The sequence below is a fragment of the Microtus ochrogaster genome, chromosome 4, assembly GCF_000317375.1.
Source record: "Microtus ochrogaster isolate Prairie Vole_2 chromosome 4, MicOch1.0, whole genome shotgun sequence".
NCBI lineage: Eukaryota > Metazoa > Chordata > Mammalia > Rodentia > Cricetidae > Microtus > Microtus ochrogaster.
The window spans coordinates 45,959,922-45,982,483 of NC_022011.1; the positions used below are offsets into that span (position 1 = coordinate 45,959,922).

The 22,562-nt window shown below is 47.5% G+C and overlaps 1 protein-coding gene across 10 annotated transcripts in view; it reads left to right on the plus strand.

Annotated features, from left to right (window-relative positions):
* Window positions 1–22,562, plus strand: part of Fnbp1 (formin binding protein 1) — a 123,649-nt gene that overhangs the window by 78,387 nt on the left and 22,700 nt on the right. For 6 of the 10 annotated variants that reach the window (XM_013345872.2, XM_013345870.2, XM_013345871.2 and 3 more), the window contains exons 7-10: window positions 8,580–8,708; window positions 12,485–12,631; window positions 14,250–14,444; window positions 15,344–15,526. In XM_013345872.2, coding sequence (XP_013201326.1) covers window positions 8,580–8,708; window positions 12,485–12,631; window positions 14,250–14,444; window positions 15,344–15,526 — 654 coding nt within the window. The remainder of the gene's footprint in view (window positions 1–8,579; window positions 8,709–12,484; window positions 12,632–14,249; window positions 14,445–15,343; window positions 15,527–22,562) is intronic. The other 4 variants (XM_013345873.2, XM_013345874.2, XM_013345875.2 and 1 more) reach the window with 2 other exon arrangements.

A 22,562-nucleotide genomic window follows, 5' to 3' on the forward strand; every position in this document is an offset into this window, starting at 1 on the left:
TTTATTTATTTATTTATTATGTATACAATATTCTGTCTGTGTGTATGTCTGCAGGCCAGAAGAGGGCACCAGACCTCATTACAGGTGGTTGTGGACCACTATGTGGTTGCCGGGAATTGAACTCAGGACCTTTGGAAGAGCAGTCAATGCTCTTAACCACTGAGCCATCTCTCCAGCCCTGCCAGGCAACTTTTTATGCTAAGTTGTGGACTTGGGCATTCTTCTTCAAACTTATTTTTTATTTATAATTTTATGCATGTGTGTGTGAGCCTGAGTGTGCATCAGTGACATGCCCGAGGAAGCTAGAAACGGGTTTTGGATCCTCTTGGACTGAATTTACAGGCAGTTGTGAACCACCATGTGGGTGCTGGGAACCAAACCTGGAGCCTCTGGAAAAGCAGTAAGTGCTCCTAACCACTGAGCCACCTCAGGCTTGGCATTCTTACCTTCCATGGACATGCTTAGGGGGTTATTAGCAGACACTCTTCCCTATCTCCCCCATAGCCTGAGGTCTGTATGAGTTTCTTGGACATTTCTCTGGTCGATAGGACTCTTGTGAGGTGCTGTGCAGCTTAGAGAAAGCAGACAGACCTAAGCAGATCACAGTGGATGAGCTTGTGGTCTCACGCTGCGGCCTTACTGCTGGCTCAGCTGATAACATATGTAAGGCTTTCAGCATTAAACTGTTGTCTTGAGAGGCTCACTCCGTGGCCCTGGCTGGCCTAGTACTCACTGTGTAGCCCAGAATGGCTTTAAACTTGGGATCCCCCGGTCTCAGCCTCCTGAGCAATCGGCCTACAGGGTTGTGCCACCACCAGCTGAGAATCAAGCTTTCTTCATTAGAGGTTTGCTGTGACCTGGACAGTAGCGGTCAATGGCTGCCCCAGGCAGTTCAGATTAACTTCAGAAATGAAGCAAAGGGCAGGGGAGATGGCTCAATTGGTAGTAAGCAGCAAGACCAGAGTTCAACCCCATAACCATGTTTGTTTGTTTGTTTGTTTGTTAAAATAAAAAAGCTGAGTGTGGTAGCATGCTTTTATAATCCCAGCCCAGGGAAGGGAGGGATGGCTGGTCGGATGGTCCCTAGGGCTTGCTGGTCAGGCAGACTAGCCTAACTGATGAGACCTTGGATAAGAAAGAGAGTAAGTGGCTAGTGCCCGAGGAACACTCTGTCCTCCGCTCTCGAGTGCACACACATGCACCTGTATTCCCTCCCACGCGTGTGCATGCACATACACTGAAAACAAGGGAAGTATGATGCTCTTGCTTCTGTGTGTAACAGGACTGTGTTCCTCTTCTAAAGCTACATTCACAGTGATTGTCTCTACAGTAACCCTGAGGAACAATGCAGCATTATGTTAACCCTGCTGGCAGAGACTGGCAAAGCCCTAGACCTTCACCGTTAGCCAGGGCGTCCGTAGCCATGGGTGTCAGAACCTCTGTGAACCTGGGTGGAGCGGCTTGTTGAGAGCAGGTAGAGGAATGGTGATGCACAACTTTGATCCCGGCACTCGGGAAGCAGAGGCTGGTACTGTCTGCATTTGAGGCCAGCTTGGTATCCAGGGAGAGTTCCCGGCCAGCCAGGGCTACACAGTGAGACTTTGGCTTCAAGCATCCACAATGAAACCCTATAGTCCACAGCAATGTCAGTGTCTGAGGAACCAGGAAGCCCGGTCCCTCTTCCTCTCAATGTGAGCTCCGACCAGGTTTATTTCTGCAGCCTCCTCTCTGGACACGGGATGGACCCGTCCACGGGATGGACCCGTCCACATGGCCTGCTGCCCACTCAACAGAAGTTGCTTTTCCCCTTGAGTTAACAGATATTTTGAATTCTACTTCGGGTAACTGGGGTGTAAGGCAACAGAAAGCCTTTTCTTAGCCCTGTTTAGCAAGTGAATGGCCACCGGATGGAGAGCCCGCTCTCATTTGTTATCTTTCAGTTTAGGGTTTGTTTTTTCTTTTCTTTTCTTTCTTTCTCCTTCTGTTTCAATGACTGTGCACCAGAGTAACCCGCAACCCCAGGGCTGGAACACTGTAAGACTGGGGGAGGAAGAAAAGAAAAAAAAAAAAACCTTCAGGAAATTGCTGGAATAGTTCAGACATATTTCTTTGGTTAACTTATTTTGAAGTTTTTCTGTTTTGTATTTTCACTGCCTTTATAATTTACCCCAGACAGGCTGAGTTGTTTTGGCAAGCCCTCGACCTGGAACTTTCCAGCAATGGCTCCCAGCGCTATGACTGAGTAGAAACTGTCAAATACGCTCTTAGTTTTGAAGCTGAAAATGGATTCTAGATCGACCCTTTGTTGGAAAAGATCAACAATACCACTGACATCACGACGTGGCAGGACAAAGACTGGCTTCATCTCTTGTCCCCATTCCCCCCTTTCCCTGTCCGCTTCTCAGAGCCCACGCTCCGAGGCAAGCCAGGCCTCTCCAGTCTCCTGTTGTCCAGCGCTCAGTGTTAGAACCGGCATTGCTTACTCATGGAGACAAAAGTAGACATCCCTTAATAATGCAATTAGGCTATACATACTGATCCATGCTGATGGTACAGCTTTTAACCAACATACACGAGGTCCTAGGTTCGATCCCCAGTTGAGGGTGCACAGACTATACTTTAGACGCTGGAGAGATGGTTCAGTGGTTAAGGACACTTGCTGTTCTTGCAGAGAACCCAAGTTCATTTCCTGGCATCCACATCAGGAGGCTTCACAACCACCTGTAACTCCAGCTCCAGGGGCTCAGACGCCCTTTTCTGTCTCCACAGACAGCGCTCTCTCTCTCTCTCTCTCTCTCTCTCTCTCTCTCTCTCTCTCTCCCTCTCTCACACACACACACACACACACACACACACACACTTAAAAATAAATCTTAAAAACATACAGTTTTGAAGCCTTTAAAACATTATATAAAATTTTCATTTCTTTTCATTAAATATTATTTTCATCATTATTAGTATTGTTCTTGTTATTTTGAGGCAGGGTTTCCCCATGGAGCTGTGGTTGGCCTGAAACTCACTGTGTAGACTAAGCTGGCCTCGAACTCACAGAGATCCTCTTGCTTCTGCTTCCTGCGTGCAGGAAGGTGTGTGCCACCATACCGGACCTACATTATTATTTTTTAGTCAGTTTGTAATCTGTCCATCAAGGGTGAACAATCAAAACACTGGGCATTGGGTTCCATTTATCTGTTTATTGGCGTGAGGACTGAACCTAATGCCTTGTGCATGCTAGGCAGGCATTGAGTCACATCCCAGCCCCACTTCCCAGTTATCATTTCAAATTATTAGCTGGTGAACAGTGCCAATGCACTCGTTAGCTCTTTAATTTCCTTTTTGTCTGTTTGTATTTGTCGTTTGTTGGTTTGTTGAGACAAAGTCTCACTCAGCCTCCCAAATGCTGGGATGGCAGGTGTTCATCACTTTATGCGTGATTTGCAGGATACCTCTTAGGAACCTTTAAAAAAATTTCAGGTCTCAAAATTCCAGGTCATCCTCAGCCACACAAGGAACTGAAGGCCAGCCTAGGCTTCCAGGGAGCTTACTTGAAAAATGAAAGATAAATAAATGAGCAAACACATCCAGTCAGGCGGTGGTAGTGCACACCTTTAATCCCAGCACTCTGGAGACAGAGGCAGGCAGATCTCTGTGAGTTCGAGGCCAGCCTGATCTACAGAGTGAGTGCAAGAGCAGGCTCCAAAGCAACACAGAGAAACCCTGTCTCAATAAATCAAATTAAATAAGTAAATAAATAATAAATAAAATGGCTTCACTAGGATGTGTTCACAGATGTAAAGTTGCTTGCGGGCTGGAAGCTGGGCTAGTCATTCTGGCCAGCCCCGACACATTGGCAAGTCTAGAGAAGTCTCACGTTATTGGTTAGAGTTTCCTGGGTTCCTCTGTGGATTTGCATCTTCTGATGTAAAAGTGGCGAGAAAATAAGTAATACCATGGGGTTGTTTTGTTTTGTTTGCTTATTTGTTTGGTTTTGGTTTTTGGTTTTTTGGTTTTTGGAGACAGGGTTTCTCTGTAGCTTTGGAGCCTGTCCTGGCACTCACTCTGTAGACCAGGCTGGCCTCGAACTCATAGAGTTCTACCTGTTTCTGCCTCCAAGTGCTGGGATCAAAGGTGTGCGCCACCACCTTCTGCCTCCCATGCTATGTTATTACTATCCCATTACACTATTGCTATCTGGTGGCCTGTATGTCCTGTTCTCTTCAGGCAGGCTCTCAGTGGTGGAGGGGGGGCTGGGTGTAGGGGTGGGGTCTGGCAGGCAGGCAGGCTCTCAGCGGGGGAGGGGGTGGTTGAGCAGAAATGTTCTACTTTATAAACTACACAAACTGTAAGTCTGATGTTGGACATGGTGACTGTATTTCCAACACTCAGGAGACCCAGCCTGGAGGATTGCATGAATTTGAGACCAGTCTGGGCTACATAGACAGTTCCAGGCTAGCTTGAGTTATAATATGAAACCCTATTTCAACAAAACAAAACAGATAAAAACAAAACCTGTAAACTTAAATTATTTTAAGCAAACAGATTTTTTGTTCTTGTTACTTTGATCATCCCAAGAGAAAGAACGCAGGGTGGAGAAAGGCTAACTAACCCCGACTGTCAAATTCCTGAGTTTACCTTTCTCTTGGCACAAAGAGTCCAAGGAGGGGCCAGAATCCAGAGGCCCTGCTGGGTTCCCTCAGTGCCTACCCTGCAGCAGCGAGATCAAGCCCATCTGCCAGTCCCTGGAGCTGGGACAGGCTGCGGGGCATTGCAGAGTCTTAGAAGCCCGTGTGGATGCACTGTGGTGCCCTCACTGAGGAGGGGGAATGAGTTCAAGGCCAGCCTGGTCTACTTAGTAAAACCCTGCCTAAAAGCAACCTAATAGTATTAAATCTCACCACTCAGGTGCTAATCTGTTAGTATCTCAAAAGCCATTCAAATGAGTTTCTCAGTACACCCTGCCTTCTTGGCCAATGATGGAGGGCACGGGGCCCACACTGTCATTTTCTCCTTCATGTTCTGAACCCTAAGCAAAGAAATTCACATTGAATTAACCAGGTGGTAGCACTCCCTTCGAACAATATGAGATGAGCTGATCACATGGAGGAGAGCCAGCTTGTCCTTAGCATGTTGGAGCACGGGGCTGCATGCACTTTCCCACTACCAATGGCCCTGGAACCCTTTAAACCGAAGGATCTACTGCCCCACAGAAGCCAGTGTGGACACAGTAAGAAGTGAATGCATAGCTCCGTGGTTAGGAGCACCGGCTGCTTTTGCCGAGGACCCAGGTTCAGTTAGTTCCCAGCAGCAGCATGGCAGCTGACAACTGTCTGTGACTCCAGGGGACCTGACGACTTTCTGACCCACAGACATAACTAATAGACATGCGCACAGCCACACAGGTGGGCTAAAACACATGCCCATTAAGTTATAAAAAAAAGATATTTACCAATTTTTTTTTATTAAAAAACTGAAGCTACGGCCAGTTGGTGGCGATGCATGCCTTTTATTCCAGCACTCTGGAGGCAGAGACAGGTGGATCTCTGAGTTCAAGGCCAGCCTGTTCTATCCAGGACAGTCAGGAGTGTTACACAGAGAAATCCTGTCTCAATCAAAAGTGAAGCCGTTCACGGCAGGGTCCACACCATTTGGGTTTGCTTGGGGAGATTCCTCAGGGTTTCTCAAAGGAATTATGAAGTGAAGATTTAATTTTTCTGACAACATCCAGATGAGACTCATTCAGGCGTGTCCATGACTTACATCCTTGGGCATTGTGGGCCTTTGAATTGTGTAGATCTTTACCTTCTGAAACTCTGGTTCATTCTCACACACACCACATACCACATACCCATACATCACATACATGCAAACACACACTCACACACACACATACACACCACTTACCACATACCCATACATCACATACATGCAAACACACACTCACACACACACATACACACCACTTACCACATACCCATACATCACATACATGTGCGCACATACACATACACCACACTACACTATATACCACACACACACACACATGGAACCCCTCTGTGTGTCCTTGAACTACAGTGATATTATTTGTAAGGTATTCTTAGAAGCTTTAAATGACTAGCCAGTGGTGTTGGTGGGTAGGAGGGGAAATTTGGGCCTCTGAGACAACCGTGGCTTTTCTTTTTCTTTTCTTTAAGTTTTAGGTTTTAGTTTTTTTGAGACGGGGACTGTCTATTTAGTCCTGACTTTCCTGGAGCTTGCGATGTAGGCCAGGCTGACCTCAAATTTACAAGCGATCTTCCTTTCTTTGCCTCCCAGTGCTGGGATTAAAGATGTGTGTGTGTCACTAAGCCCCACTTACCTGGGGCTATTTTCACACAAGTTTACCAAGAGGTGAGAAGCCCGCTGCCTGCCTTAGGTGGCAGGAGATGCTTGTCTTGAGACTTCCCTTCAGTTGCTGCGGGTTTCCTGTCTGCTTCCTCATGGACCGCCTTGCCGTTCACACCTGGGGCTCTGAGCTGTTCTATCATCACAGCTGCCCAGGGAAGGACACCAGAACTGTTAGGCGTTAATAAGCTCCAAAAGCAATTACATGAGGAGGCACTGAGGGAAGAGGGGTCCAGCAGCTTGCCTCAGACACGGGGTGGGGGGTGGGGGAAGAGGGGTCCAGCAGCTTGCCTCAGACACGGGATAGGGGGTGTAGGGGAGGGGTGCTGAGGGGGGAACCACAGCTCTTAGCAGTTATATTGCCATGAGTGGATTTATCTTCTGGGCGTGTTTGTGTGTACATGTGTGTGTATGAATGTGTGTGTGCGTGTACATGTATACGTGTTTGGACATTCACACATACATATTCTGCCAAAAGATATTCCATCTGTTTTAAGACCATTTCTCTGAAATAAACAGGCAACTATTTTTTCTGACAGTTATGTTCTGTGTAGAGTGGGATTCCTCCCCTCCCCTCCCACCCCTTTCCCTCCCCTCTACTCCTTTCCTCTCCCTCCTCTCCACTCTGAGACTTTCCAAGGAAGGTCTCTGAATGAAGCAGAGTTATTTTAGAAGTTTTAGTCTACATGGGAACCCCCTTTAAAATGTTCACGGCAGTGGTAACTGAGGCGTTGGAAGCCTTGGCAGATGGAAGGCAGGCAGGGGCGCGGCTGTTTTCACAGATCACTGCTGTCTGCTATGAGGGGGCGGATTTTTGGAGGTAGCAAGGGATGAATGTCACGGGGACTCGGTTAGTGCACTTGGTGGGGGACTGTCAGAGCGGAAGGAAGAGCATATGGCCAGGACATGAGCTGCCAGGCTGCCAGCGGAGGGGAGAATGTGGTGGCTAAAACGCAGCCTGGCTAGCTGACTGGAGTCCATACCTTACAGAATCACAGAGCCCCAGGTAATAAGGAAACGCCTGGGAATACTGGGTGATGCTTGTTCATGAGCAGGGAAGGAAATAAAGGAAGACACCGGGTACCGTCCCCTTGGCCTCGCCAACAGGAGCGAAATGTGTGGAGGAGCTGGGACTCGGGCTAAGGCCATCCGGTCAGAAGCCAGGGAGAAACTCTGAGAATAAAAACTCACCTGAGGGGGCTGGAGAGATGAGCTGGGCTGTGGGTCTGATACCCCAAAACTGACTCTAAAGAGCACTGGCTGCTCGTTTAGAGGACCCAGGTCCGATTCACAGCACCCACATGGTGGCTCACAGCCATCTATGACTCCAGCTCCAGAGATCCAGTGTCTCTGACCTCCTTGGATGCCAGCCCACATATAGGGCATAGATATACATGCAGACTAGACAGCCATATATGTTTAAAAGAGAACTGTACCTGAGGGCCCTGAGATGACTTAGTGGGTAAGGGTGCTTGCTACCAAGCCTGATGACCTGAGTGTGATATAATCCACGTGGTGAAAGGAGAGAACCAGCTCCCACAAGTTCTCTGACCTCCACATGTGTGCCATGCCATATGTACATATATATACATGATACACACACACTCATTTACAAAATGAATAAATGTTAAAAATCAGGAGGCATCTGTACTGGACTGTCTTTGGGGTACTGACAGGATATGTCTTCAGCTGCAGCCACTAAGGGAACCAATGTTGTAATTTAAAAAACAAAAGCAGCCTGAATGAGGGAGAGGGACTTGATGGGGGAGGGGGAGGGAAATGGGAGGCGGTGGCGGGGAGGAGGCAGAAATCCTTAATAAATAAATAAATTTAAAAAAAAAAATAAAGGCTAAGTGGCCTTGGGGAAAAAAAAAAGAGAGAAAGATGCAATGCAGACAGAGCTCACATGGAGGGTTTTTGTTTTGTTTTTGTTTTTTGAGACAGGGTTTCTCTGTAGCTTTGGTGCCTGTCCTGGAACTAGCTCCTGTAGACCAGGCTGGCCTCGAACTCACAGAGATCCTCCTGCCTCTGCCTCCCAAGTGCTGGGATTAAAGATGTGTGCCACCATGCCTAGCCTAAGAAGTCATTTTCCAATGCACTCGCTACTGTGAACTGTGTAAAGTGGCCTGGGCCCTGTTGTGCCGTTGTAGGCTTTTGTTTATTCTGTGTAAATCAGATGTTCTTGTTTTTGCTCCAAGGCGCGGCAGCAAGCTCAATTACGTCACCAAATGGCAGAGGACAGCAAAGCCGATTACTCCTCGATCCTGCAGAGATTCAACCAGGAGCAGTGGGAATACTACCACACCCACATTCCCAACATCTTCCAGGTAAGCGCTCCACAGTTGCTTCTCACGAGACAGGGCCTCGCTCTGCAGCTCAGGCTGGCCTGGAGGTCACTGTGTCTCTGCAGCTCAGGCTGGCCTGGAGGTCACTGCTTACCTAGGCTGACAGTCACCGGCCTGAGCCTCCTGAGTCCTGGCCTCAGGTGTGCACACCACACCTAGCTTCCCAAATGTCCACTTAGTCATTTACTGGGAGTGGGTGCACATGTATGAGTGTGGAGGCCAGAGGTACACTTGGGTATCTGTGTGTCACATGAATGCCTAGTGCCCCTGGAGATCAGAAGAGGGCCTTGGGTCCCCTCGGACTGGAGTTCCAGATGATTGTGAGTGGACATGTGGGTGCTGGGAATCGAACCTAGGTCCTCTGCAAGAGCAGACAGTGCTCTTAAGTGCTGAACCACCTCTCCACTCTCTCACCCTTTTATGTGAGACTGGGTCTCTCAGTGACAGGCTGCAGAGATGGCTCTATAGTTAAAAACGCTTGCTGCTCTTGTACGAGATTGAAGTTTGGTTCCCAGACCCACATTGCCTGCAACTCCAGTTCCAGGTGGTCCGCCATCCTCTTTTGGCCTCCATAGGCACCTCTGTGAACATCTGCACACACATGGTATATATAAACTCACACAGATATACACATAAAATTAATAAATAAGTTTTTTTTAAAGATTTACTTACTTATTTTGTGTATACAAGTGCTCTATCTGCGGGCACACCTGCACACCAGAAGAGGGTATCTGATCTCACTACAGATGGTTGAGAGCCACCATGTAGTTGCTGGGAGTTGAACTCAGGACCTCTGGAAGAACAGCCAGTGCTCTTAACCTCTGAGTCATCTCTCCAGCAAATGCATTAGAATATGCTGGCTGGCCAGCAAGCCCATGGAGTCTCCTGGTTTTATTTCCCCAGCACAGGGCTTACAGGTTCACTCCATCACACTCAGCTTTTTATATGGGTTCTGGGGATCGAACTCAGGTCCTCATGCTTGTGCAGCAAGCCCCTTACCTAGTGAACCACCCCCCAGCCCCCACTGAGCTCTTTCCCATGGCATGTAGATCAAGCGATGGCCAGCAATAAGAATGAAGCATATTGCTAACTTGGGGTTCATCAGGTGCCTGTGTAGACGTCCTGGGTCTTCACTGTGCCTGCGTTTTTTGCAGGGGTTGCTCTCTTACGACCATGCCTCTTAGAAGACGGCTTCCTTTTTAAAGGACACTTGGCTGCAAGAAATACCAGCTTAGCTTTAGGAGACAAAGCGGCAGTCAGAGCTGTGCGATTCGAACAAACAAGCATTGTTTCCTTTGAATTTGTTCTCTTTTTTTAAGACTCTCTCTGTGTGTGCACACATTATTTATTATTTATTTATTTATTTGAGACAGAGTCTCACTATGGACCTCTGGCTGCCCTGGAACTCACTCTGTAGACCAGGCTGGTCTTGAACTCAGAGATCCACCTGCCTGTCTCCTGAGTGCTGGGATTAAAGGCATGCACCACCATACCCAGCCACCTTAGTTTTTGGAAGCAGATTCTCTCTGCTGATCTGGAGCTTCCCGTGTGGCTGGGCTGGCCAGCAGCCCGCTCTAGAGATCCATTTGTCTGTCTCTACAGCGATGGTTTCCCTATTGTACACCACCCCACCCAACCCTGGCAGTTTTACATGATTAGAGGAGGTTAGATTCAGGTCCTTGATTGTGTGGCAAACACATTACCAACTGAGCCATCTCCCCAAACACCTGGATCATTTCTTTGGCCGCCTTAAGTGGTCAAAAATGATATGAAAGATATGCATGATAGATGCAGCTCTCTATACAACCCTGGTTTGTCACGCCTATGCCTGACCTTCCTTCCCCAACATGACAGGCAGTAAAAATACATGCATGCATACATACATACATACAGACCTATATTCCTGTTTGGAGAATTTTGCCTGGTTTTTGAGACAGAGTCTTGCTATGTAGCTCAGGCTGGCCTTAAACTAGTAATCCTCCTGCCTTAGCCTCTAGAATCCTAGGGGTTCAGTTGTGTTTACACTATGCCTGGCTCCCCACTTGGGGAACCGTTTATGATTTGAGTTTCAAATGTGGAAAAGCCAAGGCAACTGACTGAAGCAACTCCCCTAGTTGGATCTGATTGGTTCTCATTTCCCCATGCCACCAATGAGCCTCAGAGGACAGAGCGCTGGTTCTAGCTCAGCCTGGGTTGCATTGAGATGGTTACCAAAATGTTTTTGTAAAAGAGCATGGGGGGTCGTGAGTTGCCGAGGCTGTTTATAATAAAGCTGGGTGTGGGGTATGCACTCTAATGAAACCCTAGCACTTGGGAAGTAGAGGCAAGAGGTCAGAAGGCAAAGCCAGCCTAGGCTGCATGAAACCCTGCCTCAAAACAACAAAATAATCAATAATGTCATAAACCCCCTGTGGTGGGGTCTATAGTCACTGTCATTGTCACTGGGGTAAATTCGCACAAGGCCAGATTCAGGATGGAAGGGGTTATCGGCTCATAGCTGAGCGTACAGAGCATGGTGGCCGGGACATCATGACAGCGGGAGGAGGCCGGTCACATGGGAAGCAAGGGATGATGGATGTTAGTGCTCAGCTCACTTGAGTTTCCTATATTTTTATTTTATATGTGTAAGTGCAGCGCCTGCACTACTGGACGGATCGTGAGCTGGGAACTAAGCTGGAGACTTAAAGACGCACAGACAGACAGACAGACAGACAGACAGAGACACGGGTCATCCTTGATACAAGCGTGCCAAGTTTATTGTGCTCCAGGGAAGGTTATATAGGAATCCTTAACTGATAGCCATGCCCCAGCTCTTGGGATCTTTCAGCTGCAGGCCTCATCAGAACCCGCTCCCCTGCCATCAGGGTCTCGTGCTCAGAGCAGCTGTAGGCACAGGTGTTTTGCTCAGTTCACTCCAGCAGGCAAAGGGTCTGAGGCAGGCAAAGAAAGTCAAGGGAGCAGGGGTCTGCAGCCCCCAGCGTGTAAATGTTTTGTCTACATACGTGTCTGCACACCACATGTGCAGTTCCTGTGGGAGCCAGAAGAGAGCTTTGAGTCCCCTGGGACTTGGGTTACAGAGGGTTGTGAGTCCCCATTGGGTGCTGGGAATCAAACTCAGGTCCTCTGAAAGAGCAACCAGTGCTCTTAACCCCTGGACCATCTCTCTGGTCCCCTCTCCTTATCTATAAAAAAATTGTTTTACACTTGATTTGCTTGCTCTGTGGTTCTGGTGGGTTAGGTGCTTGTACCACAGTGAACGCAGTAGCCAAAGAACATTCTGTTTTCTCCTTGCTAAGCAAGTTCCAGGGTTTGAATTTGGGTTATCGAGCTTGGAGGCAAGAACCTAGGCCTGCTAAGGTATCTTAAGGATCTGATTTTCTTTCCAGTCTAGAACTCCAAGCACAATGAATTATAGTTATACCCACAGTGGGGTGGGGGTGTCATCTCACGTCAATTAAACTATTTAAGAAAATTCTTCATAAACAGACACGCCCATATTCAGTGATTGTGGGTCCTGCCAATTAAAATCGATGTTACATATCACAGGAGTCCTGCTGCAATTGCAGTGCGGTTGTTCGAAGGGCTGACTATGCATCCCAGCCGTTCACTGAGCACAGCACAGCCGGTCTATGATGGTACACTAAACCCGGTTATTCGGACTCCAGTCTGTTCCCTTCGGTATTTGCAGAGTCACAACATCACCCCCAAACAACTTCCCCAATTAGTAGACCATTTTAGACACGCTCCAATTTCTGCAGAAAATCCAAGAGATGGAAGAAAGGCGGATTGTGCGCATCGGAGAGTCCATGAAGACATACGCGGAGGTGGATCGGCAGGTGATACCCATCATCGGGAAATGCCTGGACGGGATAGTGAAGGCGGCCGAGTCTATCGACCAGAAAAATGTAAGTGTAGTCACTAGGCTTCTCGTGGTTCCATCACCTCTCTCCTTGTCCCTCCAACACCACCTCAGGCATTGACCCTGGGGCAAGGAGCTGCCACGGGTGGGGCTGCTGAATGTGGTCACTATACTTTTGCACCTGAAAGCCCTTTTATGAGCCCTCAGTGTTTGGATTTAGTTCCCCGGTCCTTTTGTGCAAAACACTCAGGGTTGTCACTGAATTAAATGGATTTCTGGAAAAAGACAAAGCTCGTTAGGGCACCAGCAGCCCAGCTGCTTGCTGAGTGTGCAATGTTTGTCACTAGATGCTGGTAGCATCCCCTCACTGGGACAGTTAGTGCTTTATGATGTTTTACTTTTGTTTTGGGGGGGAATCCTGCTACCCAGCTCCCAAATAAATCGCACTTGGAGGCTTATTCTTACTTATGAGTGTCCAGTCTTAGCTTGGGTTGTTTCTAGCCAACTATTTGTTTCATTTTTTGAGACAGGGTTTCTCTGTAGCTTTGGAGCCTGTCCTGACACTCGCGTTGTAGACCAGGCTGGCCTCGAACTCACAGAGATCCACCTGCCTCTGCTTCTCAAGTGCTGGGATTAAAGGTGTGCGCCACCACCGCCCGGCTAGCCAACTGTTCTTAAATTAACTCATCTACCTTTTCCCTCTGGGCTTTTGTCTTTATTTCTGTATACCTTTCTTTATTTCTTACTCCATGACTGGCTGGGTGGCTGACCCCGATGTCCTCCTTTCTTTGTTCTCCTACTCCTCATTCCTTCTTTCTCTTCCTATTTATCCTCTCTGCCTGCCAGCCCCGCCTCTCCTTGCCTCTGCCTCACTATTGGCTGGCTGTTCAGTGCTTTCTTAGACCATCAGGTGTTTTAGACAGGCAAAGAATCACAGCTTCACAGAGTTAAACAAATGCTGCGTAAACAAAAGTCACATACCTGAAAATAGTATTCCCCAGCAGGTCAATATCACTTTCAGATGTTACCGAAAGTCCCCTGGGCCAAACAGTGCTTTGTTTAAAGTCCCTGCTCAGTTCCCCCTTTCCACTCTTTTATTACCTCTGTAGAGAGTTCTGTCAGTCTGGTGTGTGCAGCTGCCTCAGAATGTTTTAAATGGCAGCTGTTTGCAGGAGTGTCCCCGGCCACGGTGCTTTTGTGGCGCTGTTTTTGTGTGTAGAGTTGTGATTATAACTTTCCTTGCCTCCCACTGGAGACGTGTTAGCTCTCGGCCTCCTTCCCAGACCTCAGCCAAGTTTATGAGAAACAATTATCCATGCTCCAAAGTGAACAGCATCCTCCCTGCCTCCAGCTACGTCCTACAGGCAAGCTCCCTTACCTTGAGCTGGAAATGTTTTTGTCACTGGTTTTAGATCTCTCAAAAAAAAAAAAATTTTACAAGTCTCGATCAAGCTTCCTTTAATCACTCTGTTTAAAGGCAGAGCATCATGGGAGGTTGATGGCAATGTGGAAAGCGCCTTTGGCTCTCACCTGGGGGCACAGATTTATGAGTTTATCTAGTAAGGGTCACACTGCTGAGAGGGGGAAAACCTAGTAACGGCAGGGTTTTCTTGGATTGGCCTCTGTGCTCTGGTGTTGATTGTTGTCCACGCGTATGATTGCAGGACTCGCAGCTGGTCGTAGAAGCCTACAAGTCAGGGTTCGAGCCTCCTGGAGACATTGAATTCGAAGACTACACCCAGCCGATGAAACGCACGGTGTCAGAAAACAGCCTCTCCAGCTCAAAAGAAGGCAAGCCAGAGCTCAAGTTTGGCGGCAAGTCCAGAGGCAAGCTGTGGCCATTCATCAAGAAAAACAAGGTACTGGCCGTTCGGACCCTGAGCGGGCTGAGGCAACCAGGAGCAGAGGCTCAGAGTTTATCTTTTGGTCTTAATCAAGCTAAGCTCTCTCCTTCCAGAAAGCAAGAGAGAGCAGTTAGCGTGCTGCGTTCATTCCACGATGCAAACGATCTCTTTCTGGTGGTGGTGTCTTTGCCATGGCCTCTGTCTTATTACAGATGTGTTGTCACCTGGACGGGTCAGCCACACTAACATCACTGACCTCATAGCCCTTCATCCACCCCTTATCCTCCCAGATGTGGGCACCTCTGCCGGGATCAAGGGGGATGCCCCATCTAATCAAGCTTGCCAGCCTGGGCTCGGTTTTGAATCCATGTTAACCTCTGTCTCCATGAACATTTTCCCATTTTCTTTCCGTAGCGTGGTATGTAGGTGCATGACAGCGCTAACCCGGTGACCTAAAACGGGATGGAGGTGGCATTACTGCATTAACCTTAGGTCAAACTGTGTCTGAGTTTCCCAGGACAGGACTGTCCCGTGGCTGTTTTTCAAAACCTCAGTAATTTAGACCCTTTCCCCGCCCCCTCACCAAGCTGTGTTAGTTTAGGTGCGGAAATGTTTTACCCCTCTGGCTTAAACTGGTTTTGGAATGACTAACGAGAGCCTTAGCTTGCATGTGGCTGTCTGCACGAGCTTTGGGTCACGAGGTTCTGCTGTCCTGTCGCGTACTCACTGAGCCTCTCCTTCTCACCCCCTCTTCGTGGAACACGTCCTCCATGATTTCTTTTGTACTGTGGCATCGATATTAATGGTTTGTGTTTTACTTGCTTTGGATCTTGAATATGATTTGATGCTTATTTCTGTTTTGTCTTCTCGTTTCTGATTTTTTTTTTCTGTCACCGCTCATCTCTCACGTGTAGCTTGTGTCCCTTTTAACATCCCCCCATCAGCCTCCCCCTCCTCCCCCTGCCTCTGCCTCACCCTCTGCTGTTCCCAACGGCCCCCAGTCTCCCAAGCAGCAAAAGGAACCCCTCTCCCACCGCTTCAACGAGTTCATGACCTCCAAACCCAAAATCCACTGCTTCCGGAGCCTAAAGCGTGGGGTAAGTTCCGCTCTGGAGTCCTGCGTCTCTCGCACTGTGTTGCATGTCTCATTCTGCATAAGTTACTTTGTTTGTGAATGGCCCAGTGTGTTTTCCTATAACATTTAGAGAGAGAGAAAGCTTGAGCCTAGGCTCCCAGAGAGCCACAGAGCAGAAGAATGGCAGAAAGAAAGGAAGGAACAAAGCAGAGCGGAGGGGTGGGAGGATAGGAAGATCAGCAGGCCTGAGATTTTGTGCTCTAGTCCATGCTGGAAGCTCCCCATACTTCCCCTTCAAGCCATTCGTTTCCTCCTGGATCTCACCAACTTTGATCAGGTCTCTGAAACTGGCAGTGGAGACGAGGAAGTGGAAATGACTGGACAGTCAGAAAATACGTGCTGACTAATTCCAGACAGTGCAGCGCAGGCTCCGCTGTCCTAAGGAAGCCTCGTGGCAAAGAGGAAGGCAGCCAGGCACACTGGTTCCCTTGTGAAGTTCAGGGATGGTGATAAAGTATCTCTCAACCCGATAGGGCTGAACTCTGCACAGGTCGAGCAGTCCAAATCCAAACTCAAACATCCAAAGTGTTTTGAACGCCATCATAACACCGTGAGAGGAAAATTCCATACCTGACCTCGTGTGGGGTGTTATGGCCATAACACAGCACCAGGCTATGGGCATGGCCAGAGGTAGATGTTTCCCTGAGACCTGGGCTCCATCTCTGAAACACAGATACCAGAAGCATGTTCAAATGACATGTTCAAAAAACACACAGAAAGCCAGGCAGAGGGAGTGCACACCTTTAATCGCAGCCCTTGGGAGGCAGAGGCAGGTGGATCTCTGAGTTTGAGGCCAGCTTGGTCTACAGAGTGAGTTCCAGAACAGCCAGGACTGTTACACAGAGAAACCCTGTCTCAAAACACCAAAACCAAGACCAAAAAGACTATATAAAACATGTGAGTTTCAAATTTAAATTTGGATCTCATTCTATCTACATAGATTTCCCCATAAAGTCTGAAGCATTTGTGGCCCTGAACATTCTTTCAAGAGTCACTAAACCTGCATCTCTTTGCAAAGGGACAGGCACAACAGCAGTGACATTTACCAAGGCCGCCCCCATTCTGTTCAGAGCTCTCTTTACAGCAAAATATGCGAAGAGAAGCCATGGAGCCAGAGAGTCTGCTCACACGGTCTGAGAGTCTGTGGCACCAGTGGGAAAAATTCTTAGAACACACTTGATGTTAAGACTCAGGTTTGAAATCAGGTGTGATGTTGCACACCCGTCCTCCGAGGATCAGAAGTTCAAAGACATCCTTGGCTATATTACAGGTTCCAAGCTATCCTGGCCTATATGAGATTATGTTCAAAACAAACAAACAAACAAATAACAAGCCACCCAGTTTGCAGGACGAGATTGTGTGAGTAAATCACACCTAAAACCCTACAGGAATCAGGACAGTCATCTCACATAGATAGCAGCTGAGCTCTCCCAAGTGAAACTAAAGGATAGGTCTCTTGAGCCTTCTCCAGTTGTCTGTACCGTAAGCGTCTGGGCAGGGTGTGGAGGCTCACACCTGTAATCCCAGCACGTGGAAGGCTGAGGGCAGGAAAATGCTAGATTTAATGCTAGCTTGGGGTACATGTCTCATTCCAGTCTAGCCTGGGATGAAAAGTGAGACCCTGCCCCAAACAAACAAAAGACCTGAAGCCTGGTGGTCAGTGCTTCCCCCCCTGCAGTTCTGTTGTTTGGTCCACCGTGGAGTTTCCCTGCAGATGTGGCAGGCTGCCTTACTCCTGGGGTCACCAAGCAGCTGAGAAGTGACACACTTATTTTTCCTTCTCTCTCTCTCTTTCTCCCCCCACCTCTTTCTCTATCTCTGTTTCTCTCCTTTTCTTTCTTTCAAGATAGGGTGTCTCTACACTACATAGCCCTAGCTATCCTGAAACTCACTCTGTAGACCAGGCCAGCCTTGAACTCAGGCATCTGCCTGCCTCTGCTGGGATTAAAGGCGTGAGCAGCCACTCCCAATTTGTGACACTTGTTTCTATGTGATGCCCAGAAGCTAAGTTACCCCTAGAGCTGAAGTTGGGTACCAGACCTTGGGCTGGTAAGCAGCATGATCTGGCAAAGACAGGCCCAGTGTTCCTCATGAATGGAAAGTGTTGTGTTTCCTGCTCCAACATCCACTGGCATAGGAAGAGATTCCTAACCTGAGCTAATCCGATGAGCATTTGTCTCCAGTCCATCTGCTGGTAAATTCCTGTGCTAAAAGACTTCATTTCATAGGCTCAGCCTCCCGGCCCATGGCTAAGCTCAGCACTCCAGAGGCTGAAGCATGATTGCCACTAAACTAAGATCAGCGTGGGCTTCATAATGGGATCCCATTTCAGAAGAACAGAAATCTGCTGGGGATATGGCTCTGCTGTAGAGTGCTTGCCTAGCATGCAACCCCGGCACACCATAAAACATGATACGGTGGTGAGTGCCGCTGAGATCTGAAGTTCAAAGGTCATCCTTGGCTGCGGAGCAAGTTTGAGGCCAGTCTAGGCTATGTGGGATCTTGTATCAAAAATAAAATAATAATGGCTCAGCAACTAAAAGTGCTTGGAGCTGAGTCCTGACAACCTGAGTTCAGTCGCTAGGACAGAAGCAGTGAAAGGGGAGAACCCAGTCCCCAAAGCTGCCCACTGCCCTCCACGTGCACACAATAAATAAATAAATAAAATAGATGAGTAAATTAAAAAAAAAATAATAGGGTCTAAACATCAAGGTTGAAGGAAGGAAGGATGCATTTGAAAGAAGTATTTTTGCTTTAAGCAACTTAGTATATCAAGTTAAAGCTCAGAAGTTTGGGCTGGTGCAGCGGTTCAGCCTAACAACCTCCAGGGTGGAAGGAGAGAACCAGCTCCTACAAGTTGTCCTCTGACCTCCACGTTCACGCCTTGGTACTCGAATGCGCACATATACACTGCATAAATAAATGTGATCATTTTTTTATTATCAAATTTAATTTCCTAAAACTGTCAGGAGAGCCACTGTCAGCAGGCAGAGTAGCTTCAGAAGTGGGCAATGGATCGTGCTGAGCTCTGTTGTTGGGACTGGCTGAGCAATCGGCAGCTTCTTGGCTTGATTTTTGCGGGCTTTTAGAACTCCACTCTTCATCAGAGAATGTCCACGGATGTAACGAGGGTGAGCCGGGCTCAGAGTCAGTTCCATCGTGTTACCACCTAGTCACTCGTGTTTGTGAACATCTACATCTGTCTGTCAGGCGCTCACGGAGAAATGTGTCAGGTGTTCTCACAGCCATCATCTGTTTGCACCTCTGGTCCTGATGCTGCATCACACGGTCTACCGCTCATCCATGGTCTCTGTGTCTGTGTTCAGGGTGTCCACTGAGTGTGTAGGCAGAGAATGCCTGTGTTCAGTTAGTACAAGAAAAGATGGTTTAAGTCTGATTTAAAGGAAGTTTTTTAAAAAAAAATCAGCAAAATGAATTTTATTTCTTACTCCTCAAATCTATGCTTAGCAAATTCCTTTTAATGGAAATGTTCCTGGATGGTAAGTGCCTTCTCCCAGTGACAAGCGGCCTGCTAGAAGCTTCGACACTGAGGGGCATGGAGAATAGTTGTGCCTCCATTGCTTGTGATGAGCCCTTAGGGTTGGAGCTGATACTTCTTACGGGAGAGGGCGGGAAGGGAGGAAGGAAACGGGGAACATTAAGCCTTTGAAAACATCACAAACCAAAGTCTGGGGAATTAGACCAGGTTATTCAGCAGCGTCCGTGTGGGAGGCGCTGGGTCCATGATGAGTGGGAATGGAGCCCTTGCTTCCATTTTGCTTTCTCTTGCGCTGGAACTTGAGACGGCCACTCCTGAGCAGAGGTGCTCAAGGGAGGATTCCGGGAGAATAACTGTAACCGTGGTGTATCTTATTTTGTTTTGATCAGGTGTTTTCATTTTATTTTTTGTCTGTGTGTTTTGCTTGTGTGCATGTCTGTGCACCACTTGTATGCCTAGCACCTTCAGTTCAGAAGAGGGCATGGATACCCTGGAACTAGAGTTAGCTATGGCTGTGAGTCACCGTGTGGGTGCTGGGAATCGAACCCAGATCCTGCCCGAGAGCAGCAAGTGCTTCTAACCATTGAACCATCTGTCCTGTACTCTGTAGTGTGTCTTTTAATTTCATTTCACATTGCGTAGCTTTCAGAGTTGAATTCTAAGTATCTGGTTTAATTACCAGAGTGTGGAAATTGTGTGAAACCATTTCTTTCTTTTTTCTTTATTTTTTTCTGAGACAACGCTACCACACCTGACTCAATGTGCAAGTATTTCTTAGCATAGCTTGGTTTACTTCTGAATAATTAAATAAGATTAAATATTTTGGATTTTTTGTTGTAAGCTATTTTCTGGGGGTATTTACAGAGAGTCTACACTGGCAGACCTTAGTATTCCATCTTTACATGAGTAAAAAAGAAAGATTAAAGTAGAGAGAGTGTCCTCAGAGCTGGGTGTGGATGCACACACCTGTGATCCCAGCCCCTAGGAGGGAGAAACTGGAGGGTCAAGAGTTTGGGGCCAGTGTGAGCTGTATGAGAGGAAAACCAAAGAGGAATGGGGGAGACAGAGATGAATGGATGATAGATAGATAGATAGATAGATAGATAGATAGATAGATAGATAGATAGATAGATAGATAGATGTTTGATGATAGACTGATTGATTGAGATATAGAGATATATAGGTGATAGATTGATAGATATGTGCCCAGGTAGATAGATGGATAGATGGACGAATGATAGATGGATAGGTAGATAAAAACATGTCCTGAGCTCGACTATACAAAGGCTAATTCTATTGTCTTAAACAGAGATTTCCTTTCGCCTACGAAAAGCAATTGTCTAGATGATCCCTCCTGTATTTTAACGTTAACCTTAGGAAATGCCACCAAAGCAGAGCAAGACATTCTGGAAGTCTGTTGTTGTGTGTGCGGTTCCTTTTTTTAATCTTCCTTGTTTTCTTGCTGACTGTTGGCAGACTCAGTCTTTGTGTTATCACAGAGAGCTCATGAAGAGGACTCTAGGGAAGCCCACGCATGCCTTCGAGGCTAGGGCCTATGTTGTAAGTCTGCCTGTGCTGCAAGAATGCAGTCACAGCCAAGCCACTAACCCCTTGGACAGCGCCAAGACTGAGGACACAGGTGCCGCTGTAAACACTTCCATCCCACTGAACAAAATTCCAAACTGAGACAACTGCACCCCAGGGCAAGGAGGGGGTCTTAGGGTATAAATCCAAAAGCTATTTTATCTCCCAACTTGCATAGAGAAACCCAGGCTCCCTGATAGACGTCCAATGCCCCAGTGACATCCACTGAGTGGGCTCACTGTCAGAATGCCCCTTTTTTGTCTTAGTTCTGGTAAAACCTTTAAGAAGCCTGCAACTGCCACCTGAAATGTCCGTAGTGTCCCTGGGTATGAGTTTATGGCAGAGATTTACCCATAAAACCCAGCTGCAGAACGTAGTCACCGGAAAGAGACAGTTTATGGCATGACGATATGACCTTGCTGGGATCCACATCCGTGTGTGCAGCCAGCAGGTTCCTAGGGAGTCGTGCCTTGAGCTTGGAGAACAAAAACTCAAAGAGGCACGAGCAGAGAGGGTCCCAGTAGGTTTCTCCAAGGCGTATGTGCTTAGGCACTTACCGTCCCCTTTCTTTGCGCTTGAGGTTAGTAGCTGTGACCATCCAATGACACACGGACGAGCTGGCTCTGTGTTATTGATGCTTGCTTCTCCCAGGGCCCCTAACTGTCGCCTGAAGCTGATGGTGTCTGGTCACACACTCCATGAGGCCTTTGCCTTTATTCTACGAGAAGACTTGCTTTCTAATCGGAAGTGGCCTAATTGACTGGCTTATGACCTATAACCTGAAAATGCTTACTCGTGTTTAAAAACGAATTCCACACATCGCGGTGGCACCTCCGGCAGGTGGTCTGTCACAGCCCACTTCAGAAAAATGGAATTTGAGGGTTTTGGTGTTTCCAAAAGCCAAGTGCAAGATTTAGTATTTCCTGTTTCTGTTGGAGCAGATGCCCAGTTTTAATCACTTGTTGTTTTTTTTTAAAGATTTATTTACTTATTTTATGTGTGTATGTTCTTGTCTGCATGTACATCTGCACACCAGAAAGAAGGCATTGGATCTCATGACAGTTACGAGATGGTTGTGAGCCACCATGTGGGTGTTGGGAATTGAACTCAGGACCTCTGGAAGAGCAGCTCGTTCTCTTAACCGCTGAGCCATCTCTTCAGCCCCTAATCACTTGTTCTTATTTTGAAATGGTAACCTTTTATTGCTTCACAAATTTGGTTCTAGAAGATTTCGGTTCTAATCTCCAGTCACGAAAGGGAGCCCTATAGAGTGTAAATAGTGAGTCAGGTTTTTGGAATTCGCAATAAGACTGCTTGAGGAAATACTAGTGTGCGCTAGCGTGCTTCATGGGGGCCGTCTCCTGCTCTACACCGTGAGTGTGGTCTGTCTGAAGGCAAGCTCGGCTTGTGAGGGACAATCTGTGCAGGAGCTCCAGGAGGCTCAACAATTCATGGCCATGGCCTGTGCAGACTTTTGAAAAGCTGTCCGGTCAATCTCTTCCTTCCAGTGGGAACTGTGTCTTTAAAAGGCGATTGCCTATTTACAAAGAAGTGTTGACCTTATTTATTTATTTGTTTGTTTGTTTTGGGACAGGATTTGTGTAATCTAGGCTGGCCTGGAACTCAACTGTGCAGACCAGGCCTCTGCTTCCCGAGTGTGAGCCACCAAACCTGGCTAGAAGTATCAACTGTGAATAACCTTAAGAATGGAAAAGTACAAACGTTGGCTGAGAAATTTTAACCCCTCTCCGAAGCATAAAAATCCAAGTGTGGTTTCTTTGACTTTTTGTCCTCTGGGTATGTCTGTACCCTGCTATCAGTTACTAGGGCCCTCTGCATTGCTAGAGACCAAGTCCGTGTCCTGTGCTGAACTCTCCCTAGTGGGTCTTACAGAATCTTTTTTTTTTTTTTTTTT